The sequence below is a fragment of the Phyllopteryx taeniolatus genome, chromosome 7, assembly GCF_024500385.1.
Source record: "Phyllopteryx taeniolatus isolate TA_2022b chromosome 7, UOR_Ptae_1.2, whole genome shotgun sequence".
NCBI classification, from domain to species: Eukaryota; Metazoa; Chordata; class Actinopteri; order Syngnathiformes; family Syngnathidae; genus Phyllopteryx; species Phyllopteryx taeniolatus.
In genome coordinates this window covers 9,542,321-9,562,466 of record NC_084508.1, presented here as the reverse complement: position 1 = coordinate 9,562,466, position 20,146 = coordinate 9,542,321, and the positions used below count along the sequence as shown (strand labels likewise).

Below are 20,146 nucleotides of genomic sequence, written 5' to 3'. Positions count from 1 at the left end.
TCAATTATTCTCCCAATTATCACATTGATTAATCAACTAACTGGATAAAAAATTATCTATCATTATTCAACAAAATTTGCATCTGAGGTGAAGGTATTATTTTGTCCAACCGGGGTCTCCATTCTCATGTTCCGGACTATATCTGTAACTTATGAGTGTGTGTGGCTTTAAAAGGTTGGGCCTCTCCTGGCGAGTGACGTGAGAGTCAGCGATAGGATAGTGTTAGCTGCTGTGAGCTCAGGTTAGCGATCGGCTGTGAACTGGCTAACAATTAGCCAGTCACACTAGTTAGCATGGAAAAATGATCACTGAGAAGCTTTGAGACAGATTTTTCCTTGACTTTTTTTCCTGTAATCGAATCATTTGAGCTATTCTTTTAATTGTTTCAGCCCTTGCGAACAGAAAGGAGGTAGTTTACAAAAGCAGTGTTTGATCACTATATTGAGCAACGTTTCCGAAGCCTCTTTAGACCAAATTCTTTTTTTTTTTTTAAAGTAACGAGTGCATTTCATTTACTGTTAAGAAAAAAAAATACATATGTGGAACCCCATATTTATATTGTTTTGCATAAGACGGACATTTTGTCAACAATGAGCCAATTGTGCAGAACACTGCCAAAGACATGGTGCCCATTTATATGTTGCAAAACAGTGTGATTAAGCCAAATGCTGGAAAATTTTGACCAGAGTGCATATATTTTGGTGAGGTTGCCGGTACACCCCAAAATTCTTTAGAATAGTGGACTTTAATTTTAAAGCCATATTGCCCTACCCTAAAGTAAACTGGTTTAATGTTATTATTACAATAATTAGCATTTTGATGAAGAACAGGACGCCCTACCTGGCACTTTAAGAGGCACACTCAGGTCAATCTGAACGACTGGGATGTGCTCCACTCCAGGGGGGTCCTGGTACACCTGTAAGGAAAAAAACTATTTCATGACATCAAGCAATCTAGCTCACTTGTAGACATACACATTTCAAATAACTCAACTGGTACACAGAGATGTTGAAGCAACAATGTGACAACAACAAAAAAAAAAGACCTTCTGAGAGGATGGCGACGCCTTGATGTAAAAGGGGTTGTTGGCTTGCTCTTGTTTCCTGGCTTCTCTTCTCTGTGTAGGTTAAAAAAAACAACATGAAAATGTATTTCGGTTATCTTAATAAGCAACATGGGAAACCCACTTGAGTGGCAAACACAGCTGTACACGAGGTTGATAAAAGGTCTATAAAACGGAGGCAGTAATTGAACAGTAGATGGCTGTACCCTCGCCAGCTCCTTCTCGTCCACCTCTGTGTGTCTGGGCCGGGAATGTTTGGGCTCCTCCTTGGTAAAAATAGCCTTGGGTTGCTCATCCTCAGACTCGCTCTCAGATGGAGGCTCGTTGATCCAGGCATCCAGGTCTAGACTAAACACATTTAAAAAATAAATAAATTAAAAAAATAAAAATAAATAAATAAGTCAGACATACAGAGTTTAATGCTATGCTGATATAGGCAAATAAATGCTCTCCTCCATCCCACATTGCTATTTTTATTCATCCTGTGTATTTTCATTCTACAAGGTGGCGGCTATAATGAAAAACTGGCCAGGTGAGCCATCTCGTCGTTTATATCACACACAGATTGTGAGCATGTGTGAGTGACCGATCATGCCGTGGATTTCATTTTTCTTGTGCAAGGTGGCAGTTATCATGATTGAGATTGATTGACTGAGGAAATGATAGTTGAGTCTGCGTTAACTGATCAATAACGTCATTGATATTTTTTCTGTCAAATAGCTGTCCAAGCAATTGTTTGGCTTCTGCCTCCAAACGTAAGCCGACGCTCCCCGCTGTCCCGGGTGCACTCGATCCCATCACATTCACTTTCACGGCCTTGCAGGCAGTCGGAACTGAAAGAACTCTATCACCAATTCATGTAACACAATTGATAATCCCTACCATAATTAAAAAAGGGCACATGTGTCTGCCTAGGGATGAAGGGTTGAGCGAAACAGTTGTTGGAAGTTAATTTTTACAATCATTTTATGACATCTGCATTGTGCCAGAAATGGAGAAGTGCAGCGCTCTTGAGTTTGCATCAGAGCACTGAAACTAGTCAAATGTACCAGACGCTACACATTACAGCCTACTACTCACCCCTCAGGGACAGGCACTTTCTTCTGTGCCTTGGGAGCTACAGGGTTGAGTTCTCCGGCAAACAGTGCAATCACTTCCTCCGCGACCTCTACATCCTTCTGCTGCAGTTTCTGGATGTATTTCACCAGCTGCAGGATGCAAGATGCCTATCGAGTGTAGTTGGCATAGATGAGAAACAGAATTGAACATTTTTTCTCAGCATTGTCAACAGCTTGCCATATGAAAAAATCCGTTTTTAAAACTTGTTTCTACCATCATCTTACCCTCTCCTGCACCTCCAGGTTGGCGCTCTGGACAAAAAGCGGCAGGCGGTCTATCATCAGCTGGCTGGTTTCTTGCGCAGTTGTACCGTCTGTGTTGTCGTTTTGACTCTGCAGCACAGTGGCGAACAGCTTGGCGGCGTTCTGCACGTACACGGCCTGGATGTGGCCCGGCAAGGTGGCCACCTTTGGCCGCAGCATGGCTTCTAGCGTCTGCAATGGGTTCTCCAGATGTCTAAAGATGATGACTCGAGTTAGTGTTTGCAATACAAATCGGAGTCACATCAGGCGATTAGAGCTAGGTTGAAAAGTACAATTTAAGCCAGGGAAAAAAGGAGAGTGAAGGCATAAGATCAGAAAAATAAAATTGTCATTCTATGAAAACAAAACAGGAATTAACATTCCAATTCTGCAAGAAAAAAGGGGGTCATTTTGTGACAAAGTGTATTACAAGACAAGGATAAAAGGCATAATACAAAAATTTATAATTTTAAGAATAAATGGCATATTATTATTATAAAAAAAACGGGGGGGGGGGACTTTTACAAGGATAAAAGTCATAATGAAGGCATAATAGTCAACAAGTTAAGATGTTGTGAGAAAAAGGGGTAATTTTACAACAACAAAGGCCACGTTTTGAATTTAGATGAATAGAGTCATTTTATGAGAATAAAGGGCATATTATTACATGATTAATGTTCTAATTGTGCAAGAAAAAAAACAAGAATAAACATATAGTGCGAGTATAAAGTAGTACTTTTGCAAGAACAAAAGATATAATATTGAAGGATAAAGTTGTAATTTTACAAAAAAAAAAAGTGATAATTCCCGGAAAATAAAACACAAAACAGTACAAAAATAAATTTAAAATGGGGTCATTGCAAGCCAAAAGGAAGATTTCAACTAAAATAAATTTGCAATTTCATGAGAATAGTTGGAATTTTACAATATAAAAGTGGTAATGTCATGTAAATAAAGAAAGTTACAATTTAAAGGGAATAAAGGCACAATATCAGAAAAATTATTTGTGAGAATTAAAAAAATAATAATTTTAGGTAGATAAAAGGTATTAGTACAAGGATGAAGTACATTTACAAGAATAAGGTCAGTTTAGAAAAATAAGGTCTTAATATTACAAGAATAAAGTTGCAATTGTGCGAGATAAGAGGCCATTTTGCAAACAACAGAAGAATATTGCAAAACCAATGTGCAGTTTTATGAAGTCGTAATTTTAAAAGATTAAAGTCGTATTTTCACGAGAATAAAGACATTACATGAAAAAAGTCAAGTTTACCCCCCAAAAAAAATCTAAGTTACAAGGGAATGAAGGCAGAATACTACAAGAAATGCAATTTGTGAAGAAAGTTTAATTTTACGAATAAAAGGGATAATAATACAAGGATAAAGAATAAGGCTACACTATTAAAAGACTAAAGTTGTAATTGTGCGAGAAAAAAGGAATACTATGGCAAAAACAAATGTGCAATATTACATGGACAAAGTTGTAATTTTACATTAAAAACTTTATTTCCCGAATATAAAGCCATTTTAGTTGAATAAAGTCGTAAAAAGTAAAAAAAAATAAAAAATACAAATAAAAAATTTCACGTGAATAATAACAATTTAATTGTAATTTTGCAAGAAAAAGATTGAGAATAATAGTAGGAGCATGATGGAGCAGTGTGTCTTAATTTCTAAGGTTTAGTTTTTTTTCCCCCCCCCAATGTGGCTCTGACACTCCATGTGCAATCCAGGATAACATTACGACCTATTGTATTTGTGGACCAAAAACAAACTACAACACCATGCGCCAGTGTGTGAAACACATGACCTTTAACTTATGACAAAGAGCATGCAACATACTCTGAGAACTCGCCGCAGATCCATGCTGCCGCGTACAAAACTTCACAGATGCCATTTCTCTGCATGTTGCCAGTTAACAGGTGAGCGTTGTCCAGCAGGGTGGCCATCTGGGCCACAGCGAATACCCGGATGGCCTTAACCCGAATAGCAACATCAAGCATCTGAGAGGCGATGAGGTGACCATGCCTCGTGCCCTCTAATCGGGTCAGCTCTACTAGGATACTGATGTACCTGTAAAGAACACATGAGGAAAAAAATAAAAAATACAGCTGAAAATCATGTCAAAAATAGAACGTCCAGCCATGTGTGTGGAGGCAAACGTACCATTCAAAGTTCGTGATATACTGGTAGTTGCTCTGGCTACAGATGTCAATGATCTTGGTGAGCAGTTCATCCCTGTACGTGGTTCCCTCCGCTTTGTCCACATGTAGCATCAGTTTCTTCACAATCTCCATCAAGTTCTTTTTGGATACCTGCAGAGGAATAAATCTTACTATTAGAAGCAGTATACTATCCTTCTCCTATAGCGCATATCCTCATTAAGGTTGCGAAAGAACTGAAGCCTATCCCAGCTGACTTTGGCCGAATTACACCGTTGTGTATTTAAATCAACCACATAACTTTTCTAAATCTGCCATTTTAGTGATAACACAATGCAAAAGGCCATAATCTGCTTAATAAATAGGATCAATGCTGCTACATTCTAACCTTTAAAGCAATGGATATTTGAACAAACTGTGCGGTAACGCATGTAGACATGACATGATACAGTGGAACCCTGCTATTCACTGGGGCTCGGGACCAAGCCCGACCGCAAATAGCAAAAATATGTAAATAGTTGACCCCTATTATTGCATATATATTGCACTGAGAAGGAAAAAAAAATAAACCCAAACAATAAGCGGGGATATACCGCTAATAATTGTTTTCCACAAAACCCCAACACCTCTACAAAAAAATACAAATAATAAAATTGAAAAAATAAAGTAAAATCTGTACCCATGGGTGCCAAACTACAAGTATCCAGGGGTTCACTGTACTCCCAACCATATATTCTTATTTCTCTATGAAAACAACTATTACTGCAGCTTACTGAGGAGATGTGAGCGTCATCTTTGTGTACATTCATGCCTATTATACTGCTACCTGGTGGCCCAGGCGTTGTACCCTAACATAAAACACAGTACGCGCCTTCACTAAATGGGAACCACTGAACTATCCCACTATACTGCACTAATGGGTACACAAACAAGCAATTTAATAAACAAACAAACAAAAAAACTTGAACAACAACAACATTGCAAAGCAGCGCGTACCATGCCGTAAAGTAGGTCCAAAGCTCTAAGACGGATGGACTCATCCTTGTCGTCCAGACACTGCAGGATGAGGTCCTTGTGGCTCTGCACTGACTTGGGATGGGTCTTCAGGATTTTGGACATGGCCAAAAGGCCCAGGTACTTCACTGATGGAACGTATTCAAACACACACTTGCTGAGAGTACTTAAAGACAGAATACTACCATACCATGTTCAGAAATGTACCTCTATCAATGCCTGACTTAATAAAATGGTCATATTGCATTAATGTAATCTCCTGGTAACACAGTTAGCTGGTGCTATGTTCATCCATGTGATGGTTATATGCAAGTATCACAAAGGAACATAAAAATACACAAAGAAAAATGGAAAGGACACAAAAATGTATGCACGAGACAAAAACACACATCTGGCATGTGAAATCTGCCGAGTCAGAAATTGTGGTGCTGTCGCTATCAGAGGCTAAAGCCTCTCACATTTTAATCAATTAAGTGTGGCAGTGACTTTGGCTGCAGTGAATACATTACAGCCATGATGAGCAGGGCCTCGGTGCAGCTGCATCAGATCCCGACCACTTCAAAAGTACTTTGGACCGTGAAAGAGATGACGAGCCCAGCAGCGGTGACGAAATGCTTTGTTTTTTGGACCGAAATGTGGAAAAGCACTGTTTTACCGTAAATCCTCAAGACCAGCAATTCCAAACCAATAATCCAATTTCACTTAATTGGTCTGAAAATGATTGATTTATTTACTGCAAGTAATGTATCTATGCTCATCTATTTATGCTAGCGACTTATAGTGACAGGCAGAACAATTAAATGCTCTTTCACTTGATGGCAGAAGGTACAATTAATCAGTGTATATCCACCTGCTGCCATTGATGCAACAGAATAAGTCATGGCATACACACATTAAGTAAATTTGAGAGCATTTTTTTATTTCAGTATACTGTGTATACAGTGAACCCCCCGCATAGTCGTAGTTGGGCATTGGCGAAGTCAGATTTTTTTTAAACCTATCCTCTCTTTATTTGCTTTAAAAAAAAATAAAAAATAAAAAATAAATAAAATTTAAAATAATTTATTACACATTATTTCATGGAATATTGGTGTTGTTACTAGTTTGTCATTGTTTTTTTATCATCCGAGTTTGACATCACATTGAATGACATCTTCAAATTGTGTGATGTGCTTGTGCGCATATCAGTTAGCCCACGTGTCATGTCACGTCACTTTAGTGTGTTGTGTTATTTAGGCTAGCATAACTACTTCATATTATTGATGAGCCTCATGTGAAGGTGGTTTGTTTGTGTTGAATAATTTAACTACTAAATGCAGTCGTTTATGTCACATGGGTTCATGATTGAGTATGTGAGAGATGCATGGTGTTGGTGCTTTAACGATTATTCTTTTGTCAGTGTTGTTAGAGACCACATTAAATGAATCAGTCCAAATGAAAAAGCAGTTTCTGTATTAATGTAAAGGCAATTACAAACCCCTTTTAGGGGGGCGTCAACTAAATCAGGGATTTCCACTATTAGCGGTCGGTCCACCGTATACATTTTGAGACAATTATTTTTAGTGGTATGCCATGAGATTTTCTAATGCAAAATTAAAGGTTGGGACACTGTTCAAGACTATAATGGCATCTCAAAGATCACTAGAATGTTTGCCTGTATGACCTTTCTGGGGCTACTCCCGTTCACTGCATTCTTTAAATTGTGGGAAAAGGTCACTCTTTCAACTAGTCTTTAGCTTTGGATATTTAGCAGTAATTAAGAGACATAGACAAATAACACTTTCAAGCACAGGTTCACAATCTGCTCTATTCACACCATGGGTTCCGGGCTGGATCGATTGGATATTTGGTCCCAATAGTTGCACCCCCTGAGGTGACCTTTCTGAAGTACTGTATTTCAACAAATAGTGACCACAGATGGGGCGGAGCTATAGGCCTTTTCACACTGCACTTGCTCAGTGTGAAAGGACGACGACGGCATATTTGGTGGTGGTGATGAAACAGCCTAGAAGAATTTTCCCCGCCGAGTGAACCGTAACTCGGCAATATGTATTTGCCATTGTTGGAAAAGAAAGCCCTAACTGCTTATTTTGAGGAGGAGTTGCAGCAGCAAAAAAAAAAAAAAAAAAAAAATGGGAATATCCCATATTAATTTCACCGCAGCCCCCAATTTTACTCGTTAGTGAGCTTTCTAGTTCCAGGAAGAGTGCTTTGAGGTATATTGCAGGGTGAGCAGGGAGCTTTGAAAGGGAGTTTGAAACCTCCCGCAGAGACAAGTTGGTATATAATTTTTCGACTGGCCCAAAGCTCGGGAGACACCGCAATTATTATGCCTTCCTCCATTTCCCACTTGGCGTTTAAAGTACAAGTCCGCCAAAACAGCACTCAGAAACCAGTCCGCCAGCCACGCTGCCATTGGAGGAGCTTTTTGACATCACTACGTCAAAGCTACCGTATAGAACATTTTTCTATCCGATGACGCTGAGCGTCAGACGCCCTCTGCTTTGACGTGACACTTTGCATCACGTCAAAACACGCAGACGCCCCCTCAGCACACACACAATGAATGGCAAAGTCGAGGGCGGCAGACGCTTTGCCAAGTGCAGTGTGAAAAGGCCTGATCGCAGCTAACTTTGGGCAACCCTGGACTGGACTGTTCGCCAGCCAATCGCAGGGTACATATAGACAAGCATTCACCATCGCAATCACACCTATCGGCAATTGAAACTCTTGATTGAACCTAACATGCATGTTTTTGGAACGTGGGAGGAAGTCCAAGTACCCGCAGATAACCACACACAAGCAGAACATGCAAACTCTATTCAGGAGTTTTGAACGCAGAACCTCTCGAGTATGAAGCAGATGTGACAAACACTATTATTACTTGCTAAGTACTGTTTCTAAAGGAGTCAATTTAATACCGCTCTAGAAGCTCATTTACAAATTAGTGTAAGGTCGCCACTTTAATTCCTCTGAAAGATTGTTTATATTCCTCCCGATATGCTGCTGGTTTGGTTAGCAACCAAGTTAAAACGGGGTCAGCAGTTAACTCAAGAGCGTGAATTTGAGGGAGGCATTTATTTGCCTTAACCGTATGACGCAACCGGGTATTAATTGGCCCACATCGTCTTTATTTGAGGAAATACGGTACAAGAAGCAACACATCGGGGTTGTAAACATGGACACGGTAGACCAGCATGACTGGTGGGTGCCACAAATGGGTTTCTTTTTCAAGACTTTTTCAGTGTTTAGGTAGGACCAACCGGTTCAGCCCAACCCGTCAGTTTACATTCTACTCTACACACAGCTATCTATTAGTGGGGGACGGTCAAGATAACTCGAATCGATCCTCAATGGAGTATATTTAATCCTATGACGAATGACAACAACTCCCTTTCTCTAGGGTTGATGTAATTTAACTCAATGAAGCCCTACAAGTTCAAAGGTTATGCCGTTCGAGTTATCCAGATTCGTAAGGGGGGGCTCTGTGGAATCCTCTAAAAAGGGGGCTGGACTTGTGGTCCAGAGTGAGAAACACGCAGACAATGAGAAAATGACACACTGCAGGCATTGACAGAGGGCTCACAGTTCTGGTCAGAGTCTTCAATCAGGATTCGCAGTTTCTGGACACAGAGCTGGAAGACAGAGAGAAAGAGAGCGTGAGACCACAATAGGGATGTGATGATACATTCAGAGCTTAAAAGTAAACATTAACCGGACAAACAGAAGAATGAAAAGATAAATATGAATAGACTTGAAAGCTGTTCTGACAGACTGAGGAAGGAAAAAAACAGGGTAAACAAAAAATAGAAAAAACATGCACTGTGCTTAAAACTGGAGAGGAAAGGAACAGCGCAAGATGGATAAAAGCAGGAGTGGGCCTAAGCAGCGTACCTGGATACTAGCACTGTGGTTGGGCATCCCAGACGACAAAGAAATCAACACTGCAAAACAGGACAAAGTGACAATCAGACAGTTAAAATAAAAAAATAAAATAAAAACTGCATTTAGGGGAGGTAACGTAAATTTTTATTAAAAAAAACTGGAGATTTATAGTATTTAGCTAGCTACAGTACAAGAGGGTCCTCGGTTTACAGCGGCTTAACTGTTCCTTTGGCAGCAGCGCAACCTGAATTTGTAAACGCTGTAATCTATCATTAACCTATAGTAATGTAATAGTGAAGTCATAATTAGAGAAAATAGTTGTATTAAAAACACTTCCAGACCATAAATATATAAAACAATGAAATTAAAAACTTGTGCCATGAATTATATGCCGCAAGGCAAACTCATTGTGTGGTTTTCGTAAACTTGCAATCTCATGTGTCGTGCCGTCGTAAACCGAGGACCCCCTCTGTATTAGTATTTTAAAACATTGCAGCGCTCAAATATAATGCCAAGAAATTCTAAGTACTGACCTGCAATAACCGTGTTCACACACTCGTACAGCAAAGACATGGCAGATGTACTGCAATGTGGAAAGAGCACAGATTATTAATCTGTGAGTGACCATTTTAGGCTACTGTGCAATAGTTTTATTTATTTATTTGTTTGTTTTTTTAATCTCACCTGTGAATTAGGTTTGTAAGAGGTTCAATCAGCTTCTTCCCCAAGCGGGGCTCCAGAGGAGTGAGCGCACCGAACTGTAAAAATAAGAGTCAATAATGTCATGTATGGGCAACGCCAAGAAATACATTGTTCATGTGATAAATTCAAATCAAGTACATTTATATACAGTAGGCCCAATTGATATCAGGCAGTTTATATTTAGAGCACATGCTCCTCACACAGTTGAAGAAAATTAAAAATCTTATACAAAAATGAGAATGAATAATCGTTTTATCAAAATAAAACCATTTTACTTTTTTTTTTTTTTTAATACACCTAATCTACAAATGACTTGGCCCATCTCCCCATTTTAAAAATAAAATGTAGTCCTTCAGAACAGAAGGGATAAGAAAGGAGCATGTACAACAATAATTGTATTAACAATAATAATGTGATAATGCTAAGCAGTATTAAAATAATTGGTACTACTAATCAAATTATATTAGATGTAAAAGTGGAAGAAGGGGTGACAGCTGCAGGTCATTTTTGTCGTTTGTTGTTGGCCTTGCTGTTATGGAGCTGGAGTATCAGTCAGTGGATTGTGTGTCTGCAAATGTCTGTGTCCCATTGACTCACCAACTTAATGATCTTAATAAGAACCCAATTGTTAGTGGAGGAGGTCATGAGCTTGAAGAAAAGTGGTGCCAGCGACAGGTAGTTTTTGGGATTCCTCCGGGCCAGCTCGCAGATCACATTGACCGCGGCCGACTGAACGCCTATAGGGGTGGGGAAGCACACATTAGGCTTACTGCAATCGGTGATTGAACCGCCTTTAATCAGCGTTATGGAACGCCACAGGAAAAGATTAACACAATGGAATGACTTTTTTTTTTTTTCTAGGTTCTTCATGACAACGGGGCAACCTAGAATATGGTGGTACCTGGATCTGGGTCTTCAAGTTTCTCCTTGAGCCTGGGGAAAGCAGGGCGGAGGGACTCTGGGTACTTGAGAAACACCTTATACATGATCAGCACTGCTTTCTTCCTGATGTAGGGTTTAGTGTGAGACATCTAGTGCAGAGGAAAGGATGACATTATAAAAAATAAAGTCACACTTCCACGCTGTATGTTTGCAGGATGGTGGTAGATTCGCCAGCTATGTAAATACAATATCAAGATACAACATTTACACAAACAAGATAAACAACACAGTCACATAGCTCTGCCTCACATAAGCAAACAATAGAGTGATGAAAAGTGCAACGGTACAGGGTTATAAAATGTGTACTGAATTAATGGAAACAAATTTCAAAACAGAGCAGAGTCCTTGTTGGCAAAACTCTTTCTGGATTACCAGTGTCATGATGTCATTGGCCAGGTCCCGAGCCAGGTCAGGGGTGACGAAGCAAGAGAGGCCCGTGAGGGCAACGCCTGTGTCATACTGGTTGGGGCTGCTGAGATCCTGCATGAACAAGAGAAAGTGTAGATGAGTGCTTCCACGTTATTTTTCACCCGTTAGGCATCTAATAAATGCTGGCTTGCGTTTTACGTGCAACCTGCATTAGTTTACAATAGCAGTAACACAATGGCTGCTGAGGTGCTTTCAGGTATACCTTGTAAATGAAAGTGAATGAGTTTATTTATTTCTGTACGGTATTATAAAAAAGATTATGCGAGGAATTAACATTTGTATTGGAATGCTTAAGTTAACGCACACCATGCAATCAAAGTTGTAGCGATTCATGCCTTGTTTTATGGGATGTAATTCTGTTGGTGCTCTCATGAGTTGTTACTCAAAAAGTGTTATATTTGAGTCAAACATACACCATGTTCAAGTAAAGCTTGCATATTTAAATAATATTTGATTTGAAAAAACATGTTCTCACAATTGCAAGTAATAGCAGTGTCAAATATCGGTATTCGGTTTTGGCAAGTACGAAAATATATGTACTTGAACTCGTGCTCCGTCTGGAAAAAAAAGTGGCATCAGTTTATTCCTAGTTCCATTCTATTAAACTGGTCGTGACTATTTAGGATGAAAAATGTATTCTCATGGCATTTACATCTTTAGTGGTGCTCAGGATAGCTATGTTTAATTGGCATTAGGATTATAAAAACAAACAAAAAAACCAAAATACTCCCTTGTCGGGGGTCCCTGAACACAAAACGTTCCACAAACCTTTTTTTAGATATATGGCGATGTGCAGTGGTGAGGAGAAGAAGGCAATCACGGAATCAGGGCAGCAGCTTACCTTTCGGATCTGATTAGTCGTCAGCATGATGACATCAGTGCTCTCATGAAAGCACTGTGAGGCTGCCAAGTAGCCGATCCTCTGCGAGGGAGCGGAACAGCAATTACACATTGTGCTTCTGCGTTTCCACCGAGTCGCCTGCACAACGCGATGATCGCGACAGACAGACCGCCGCTTTACCTTGTAAGTGAACTTGGAGGAGCTCATGACTTCAACGATGTTGAACGCGGCCCAGCTGACATCATAGCCCAGCATCTGGAGCTGTTTCAAAGAGAAGAAAGGTTAATTCTTCAATAATAATAATAATAATAATAATAATGCAGGTGTACAACGTGGAATCTCAGCCATGCATCATGACCAGTCTTGTCATCCAACAGAGTACAAATACATACAGTTGACCTACGCGTGCCCTGACCTACAAGTTTTTCAAGATAAGAGCCATCGCTCAGCACTTTTTTTTTTGTTCCATGAAAGCAGACTGATTTGTCTTTGTGTTTAATCAAAATAAGGCATTTGCAAAAATCTGCTTTTACTTTGGAAAAGAATGATCAACATTTTTGCAACATTTTCTGACATGTTACGAACCAAACCAGGAACTGATTCAAAATCAATTTATGGAAAAACAATAGGTCATCCTAATCAAACTAGGAGCTCTTTGCATTAATCAGTACCCAAGAAGTAGCTCTCAGTTTCAAGAAGGTTGGCGAATACAACATCACTCCCTCTTGTGTGATATTGCTTACATTTTGTTTGTTGTTTTGTTTAATCACTTAACAATACCAAATAAACAACAATAATCAGTTAATAAACAATAATTGGGGCAAAAAACGATTTTGCAATAAACTTAATGCAAAATAATTTTTTATCAGATCATTCGATGGACTAATCGATAGAATATTCGATTCAAACAAATATTCGATACTGACAGCCCTAGTCGTGGCTAGTGTACTTACGTAGGTGAGCTTGCATACAGCATTGGCTTTGACGGCGATGTTGTCCTGTTTGAGCTCCTGTTTGATCTCGTCGATGCAAGTGGATATGTACTTGGCCTGAGGGCAGACAGAAAGGGCAGGCAGGACAAGACGACGACAGATTAGGTCAGGCGGAGTGATATATGCCACAGTGCAACACGAGCAAAGCAGCCCACCACTGTCAAAGCTGTCCATCTAAAGCTGGGTACACAGATACGGACGATTTTTAGCTTTTTTTCCCTCCCCCTGATGATAGTCAGCGAAGGCCCGATTATTGGAGGTCTCGAAAAGATTATCCTTACCAATTATCCTGTTGTGTGGGGGCCTGTTAAGGATTTTTTTTTTCCCCTCCCAGATCTGCTTGGAAAATAGTCATTTATTTATAGTGAGTACCAGGCGTTTACTAAGGTAAGGTGTTAACTGGAAAGCCTTATTTGTGTGTCAATGCGTTTATACTAGTGCCATGTTTCCACAAATAACGGTTTATCATTAAAACAATATTTTCCAAAATGTTGGTGTTCACTGAAGTGTATTGACATAGGCTGTGATTTTGTTTGTGTTTGTTTGTTTAGTCCGGAACACACAGAAAATATATTTAGCAGGGGTTTTTTTCCAGGTAAAATGATAAGAAAACACAAAATTTCAAGTTACACGTTTTTCTTTGGACAGAGAGATGAAAGGGTTAATACATCTTCCTCCACATGCACAATATAAAAAAGGTCCTATGATATGTCATGTCAATTAAACATCCATCGATCCATTTTCAACACCGCTTATCCTGGTTAGGGTCACGGGGCACTGGAGCCTAACCCAGCTGACTTCGGGCGAAAGGCGCACTACACCCTGAACTGGTCGCCAGTCAGTCGCAGGGCACATATAGACACGGACAACCATTCGCACTCACATTCACACCGCCACTGAGTGGGAACTGAACCCACGCTGCCTGCAGCAAAGTCAGCCAAGTGTACCACTACACCATCAGTCACTGTCAATTATACATTTTTCCACAAATAACTATGTATAATTAAAACTATACTCCAATTAGTCAATATCCATTAAAAAGCATGTAATTTCATATTTGTATTGTTTTGAGGGGGAAAAAAAGAGGAAAAATTATTTCTAACAAGTACCAGGTGTTTCATCCATAAATCGACCAAAATATTTCCATGGATGTCCACTTTTATTTCTTTCCGTGACAGTTCCAGTCTCTCCCTATCTCTCTTACAGTTTGCTGATGACACTGAGACACTACAGTCTAAGCTCAATATCCACTTCCTTCTGAGAACATCCTGTTTGATATCGAGCAATGGCGACTTTTAATCAAATGTGAGGTGTCGTCTCGTTCTCATCATGTCAAAATGTGAACAGCATGACGAACAAGACTATGCTAATCAAACCAGGAAATGTCCTGGACAATTTTGCTGTTCAGTTCCTTGTTAGAAAACAGCAAGTTGTGCAAAAACTACTGAAACAATGAACAGTTGGAATTTTTCTAGGGCAAATTACATTCACCTGTAAAGGTTATAGTGCATTTTCTGCTCATCCTAAAATTTCTCAAGAAAGCCCAATATCCCTAACTTTTTGTGAGAGTCGTGTAGAATAGGGTTTAAAAGCTTGAGGTCACTTAGAAATGCCTTTTTTTTTCTCTTTTTTTAAAGAAAGGCTTTTTTTTTTTTTTTCCCAATAAAACTAACAAGAAATGAATCAGAAATAGAGTCAAGCCATTGTTAATGTAGTAACAATACTGCTTTTCTCTCCCAAAAATAAGGAGACTTCCAAGTGAGTCCCAAACCTTTGAATGGTAGCGTATAATTACATGATAGTGTGTTTTCATGGAAAGATTGAATAAGTCTGGGTGACCCCAAACTTTTGCACAGGTGCACTCACAGAGTACAAGTGTGCTATAAGGATTACTCCTAAACTACTTTACCGACTACACCACCAAATACAGTACATCAGCGCCTCAGCCGAAGCAGTAATTGCAGCTAATTGGCTATTCAGCAGCTCCAGCACATTCTCAGTGAATACACTAAGAAAATGCACGGTCCGCAGCCTCGCAATTAAAAAGTGACACCACAGGCCCAGAATTCCATGTAAGGTAGGAGGGAGAAACCCAAGGGAGAGCAACCAAAAACAAAGCTCCGAAGAGACAGAGAGTGTGTTGGTCATGTGTGCGGTCATGAGACAGCAGAGTGACAGGGGGAGGTGTGTGTATGTGGATTCAACACACAAACATCATCAGCAGACCCACACCACGCTTCCAAGTCACACACTGCCATAATGGTCGATTGAGAACCAATTGAAATAAGTGAAATAGCTGACATGGACAGAGTGTCACACTTGAGCCTACTATAATGACTTTTTTTCCATTTTTCTTTCAATTCTAAAGGGGGAATGATAGAACAAAGCAAAAAGTTGAATATATTTCTACATTCGTATTGAACACTGACAGCATATACCGCACGTGACTTTCATTTCAGTAGGCATTAAAGGCTTTTTCTTTGTTTTTTAGTAGGGCTTATTCCAAAAGATGCCTCGACTGTGTCCAGAAAAGACAAATGCAAGGTAAGTAAGCAGTCATCTTCACATGTCTAAATACTTTTGTCCAGCTCACAGGTTAGCATCGTTTTACACTTGTGACAAATAATGTTTAAAAACATTATGAAAATTGTCACATCAGAGGAGGGCTGTACAACTGATCGATTTGATCCATTAATTGAGTTTGTCAGTATGACTTTTTTTTTGCGGCTCCCGTAGTTCAAAGCACATCCTGCTTCCGCGCACTATTAACCACCAAAATGGCTGAAGGGAGGAGCTAGTTAAGAAAAGCAGTCAGCGTCGCCAAATTAGCTTAATACTTATTTTTTTTCAGAAATGGGACAACAGAGTTTAATTGTTTGGTGTATGACAAGAAAGGTGACAGAAGAAGGCATGCACGTTAATATTTTAACAATCTGTTCCCTGTTGGCTGGGAAACCAGCACCTTATCTGGGCCTGCAAGGTTGGGTTACCATTCACAAAAGTAAAGACGAGCAGCAGCCAGATCTCAACGTCAAGCGCCAGTTAGCAAGACCAAATAAAGCTAAAATTGTACTCTTCTCTTCAGACAAACACAGCCATTTTCAACCCGACAAACACAGCCACTTTCAACCCGCTCGTGTGAAAAAGTGTGAAATTCTAACAATTTCACACACGACCCACAACAGGACAAGTGCGTACACAACCTTGGATACGAGCTTCGAGGGCGCCTCGACAAGGTTAAACACACCATAAATGAAAGGCAATGAGAGATAGGAATAACTTGCTTAAGAGGGCATATCATGGAAAACTGACTCTCATGTCGCTCGATTTCATTGAGATAACAGTGTTAGCTTTATAAACGACACTTGATTGCTTCGTGTTAGACGGGTGGGATGCAAGGGGGTTGTTTTTGACTGCATGAGACAGATCCGCCCCTAAGACGAGCCAATTATCTCCAGACCATGAAATATGCTGTAAAACTGTCTAGAATGCAAAATGAGTAGTCCAATCCATTCATCCATTTTCTGTACCGCTTCTCCTCACTAGTAATGCAATGAAATTTGACGGTCCCATCTCAACCATGTATTCAGTTAGCTATGACGACCACTGATGAAGTCAACTCCAAGTGCTAAAACGTCAGATGACAAAGACATTATGGGGTCTGTTAAAATTCATATTTGAATTGTTTATATATTGTGAAATACATGCACGTAACTTCCAGCAAGTTTTCAACTATAGTTCAGCGAAAAAAATTGATTTATTTATTTCTTTTCTATACACACACACACACGTATTGAGCACTCCCCGAACATACCCGAAGCTCGAGACGGCAGGGTGTGGTGACTCCATCCACCGCAAGGGCTACTGGAAGTGATGTTGCAATTGACAAACATAGCGCGCTACACATTATACACAATAGCGAGCAACGTGTTGGAGTAAGAGGAGGATTTTGACGTACATGAGCACCCAACTGAACTTGGGATCGCCAAACCTTACAAGTTTGAGCCGATCAGGAGAACCTGACAGTGACGACGATGAGCAGCCAAGTAGCAGCTGTACAACAGAAAAAGAGAGTGGCCACTGGGTCCATGTGACGGTATGCCAAAAGCGTGTCTTTTTATACAGTCATGGCTCGAAATAATGGCACCCCAGGGGTGCCAATATTTTTTTGCACGACTATATGCATTATATATTCATATATGTTACAGCGGCACGAGTAGCGTTATAACACGCTGCACAGAAAGACTTTGCTGTGTCTGTTGGCTTTGTCATATAGGCAAAAGTACAGACCATAGTAATGAAAAGTACTGCGTGGGTCTTTTTTTCCCTACTGCCCAGTGCATAGTAACCATAATAGAGTCGGAGGTATATACAAGGAAATTCTCACCTCGTCTGCGACGCTTCGCCACGGCACCTGTGAGATCTAGTTCTCTTGCTGGCGGTTGGGGTCCCGATGGTCGTAGGAAAAATAGTTGGCACTGCAGCTGGTTTCAGCCTCTACCTCTGTATCCAATGCTTTCTGATAATTCTTTCTCAAAACACGCCGGTTCGAAGTGATCAGCACAGTTTGGAATGCTTGTTAGCCACCCATAGCTGACCACGTTTCTTCCCCTGTTGATTGAATTTCCCTAGCCTCTGGCCATGTATTACTTTTTCAATTGAAAAGCCAAAAAAAAAAACTTTTGCCACTGCCTGAACGATTTCTACAAATGCCACACAATAAACCATCGTGACATCACTAAATCATACCACAACAAATATACAACGACGGGAACAACAGCGTGGAACAACAGCACACAACGCCGAATGAACAGGCTGTTTGGCTCGTGTGACGTCACAGCGCTGGATCGAGCCGAAGACTGGAAGGCGCTAGATGCAAAAAGCAGAAGGTGCATTCTGCATCATATTTATCGATTTCATTTTTATCAATTGCTGTATATCTGCTATATAATCACTTCGAAATGGCAGATGTGGTTTGTAAAGGGGTTCTAGAGTTATCAAGAAAATCTTTAACATCTTTGTCCTCTGACCTTAAAGGGAAGTTTAAGTAGCATTTGATAGCAGCACAGGCTAATGACATGATGGAATTATCCAACTTCACTTAATTGGTGGAGAAATTATTCATTAACAACACAATTTATCAACTATTACTGACAGCGACATTTAGGGACAGGCAGAACAATAAAATACTCTTACACTTTGCAGAGGGTACATAACTAATGTGCATCTACTTTTTGTGATATTTTTGTTGAGTGGTGTACAGGGAGAGTTGTCCTAATGTAAAATATGTGCATTGGCTCAATAAAGGTTGTAAAACGCTATAACCTGTTGTCGTTTTCATCCAGACAATCGTACATTGAAACAACTTTCGTGCTGCAATGGCGAAATATGGAAATGAGAAGTATTTGTCCCAAGCAAAAGAGTATCCGAATGCTAAATGAGTAGTTTAGCCCCAATGAGTCACTGTGATCATCCGTCATCGAGCTAGCTGTCAATTAGCAAGCTAACTTTACCGTTACAGTCCTTAAGCATCTTTTTTTGTTTTATAAACATTAAAAAAATTATATATATATTTTTTTATTTTTTTATTTTTTTATTTTAAAAAACGTTCTTTGGGTAAACGTCAGGCTCCGAGGGTAACTCAATATACATATGACGTACTCTTATGTGATAAGCATTTAGCTAGAAGCAAAAGGATTTGTTTGGGGACTCAGAGGAGCTAGGCGGCTAATATGACAGTTAGCGGTGACGCTAGCATTTTATCCAGGCTGCCTTAATGATAATTTAGCCGACTCGAGTCCACAAACGTAACGCTCATTTCCATGAGGGGGGGGGGGGGGGACACATGACGTGTGAGATGTAACGGTGGTACGGTTTTTTTTTTTTTTTTTTAATTTGGTTTTAGTTACCTCATCTTCCTTGTGGTTCCTGATGCCACGTACTAAATCCTGAAGGTTTTTATCGAACATCCGATCGATGCTCCCTTTGACAATCTTCAAAGCCATGCTCGGTGCTTTGTGGTGGCGGTAACAGTGTCACTGGTACCGGTGGGTGTCGACCGACCCCGGAGACTGTGTCTCATCCAGCCGGAGCTTCTTGCTGCTGCTGTTGCTGCTGTTGCTGCTGCTGCTGCCGGGGTTGTTCGTGAGCACCGGGGCGGGAGGGGGGCCGGCCGATGAAGCTGCTTGAAGGCCGGAGAGAGTCGGAGCCTCCTGGGCTACTGTGTGCGCACAAACGCCTGGCTGGCAGGGGCTCAATGGAGGAAATGGCTGACAAAATGGCGTCCTCAAGTCAGCTGACTGGAGTATTATGCGAGATGTGGGAATTAAAGGTCTACACACACACACACACACACACGCACACACACGCACACGCACACACACGGTCACTATCTAGTACAGGAGTGGGCAAACTTTTGTGCTCAAGGGGCTGACCTCAAATGTTTAAAATCAAGACCGGACAGGTAATTGCTAAAAGTAAAACAAATATAAATAAATAAATAACATTAATAAACATGCTCATTTTCTATTTTATCATCTATAATTACAAATAATATAAATCACCAATTATTTGATAATAACATATAAAATAACATTTCACTATTATGCTTGTATTTGATGAAAAAAAATTTTATCGAAAAATGCTCATCTTTATTTTATTTAGAATATATTAAGATTAGAATTATAGTTATAAATAATATAATTTTGGAAACGTAAGTTTATTGTATTATTATTTTAGTTTAATTAACAATTCAT

The 20,146-nt window shown here is 40.0% G+C and overlaps 1 protein-coding gene across 7 annotated transcripts in view; it reads right to left on the bottom strand.

Annotated features, from left to right (window-relative positions):
• The window catches only part of ap3d1 (adaptor related protein complex 3 subunit delta 1), a 36,621-nt gene extending 16,899 nt beyond the window's left edge, over positions 1–19,722 (bottom strand). For 2 of the 7 annotated variants that reach the window (XM_061779000.1, XM_061779001.1), the window contains exons 1-19: positions 19,301–19,717; positions 13,353–13,448; positions 12,580–12,660; positions 12,400–12,480; positions 11,502–11,609; positions 11,089–11,218; positions 10,785–10,924; positions 10,170–10,243; positions 10,019–10,068; positions 9,495–9,544; positions 9,187–9,235; positions 5,583–5,728; positions 4,591–4,739; positions 4,267–4,497; positions 2,407–2,638; positions 2,144–2,289; positions 1,270–1,411; positions 1,046–1,117; positions 841–916 (exon numbers count right to left, since the gene is read on the bottom strand). In XM_061779000.1, coding sequence (XP_061634984.1) covers positions 841–916; positions 1,046–1,117; positions 1,270–1,411; positions 2,144–2,289; positions 2,407–2,638; positions 4,267–4,497; positions 4,591–4,739; positions 5,583–5,728; positions 9,187–9,235; positions 9,495–9,544; positions 10,019–10,068; positions 10,170–10,243; positions 10,785–10,924; positions 11,089–11,218; positions 11,502–11,609; positions 12,400–12,480; positions 12,580–12,660; positions 13,353–13,448; positions 19,301–19,396 — 2,149 coding nt within the window. In that variant the 5' untranslated portion in view covers positions 19,397–19,717. Of the gene's footprint in view, positions 1–840; positions 917–1,045; positions 1,118–1,269; positions 1,412–2,143; positions 2,290–2,406; positions 2,639–4,266; positions 4,498–4,590; positions 4,740–5,582; positions 5,729–9,186; positions 9,236–9,494; positions 9,545–10,018; positions 10,069–10,169; positions 10,244–10,784; positions 10,925–11,088; positions 11,219–11,501; positions 11,610–12,399; positions 12,481–12,579; positions 12,661–13,352; positions 13,449–19,300 lie in introns of all 7 variants that reach the window. The other 5 variants (XM_061778999.1, XM_061779004.1, XM_061778998.1 and 2 more) reach the window with 5 other exon arrangements.
• Between the last annotated feature and the right edge of the window lie 424 nt (positions 19,723–20,146).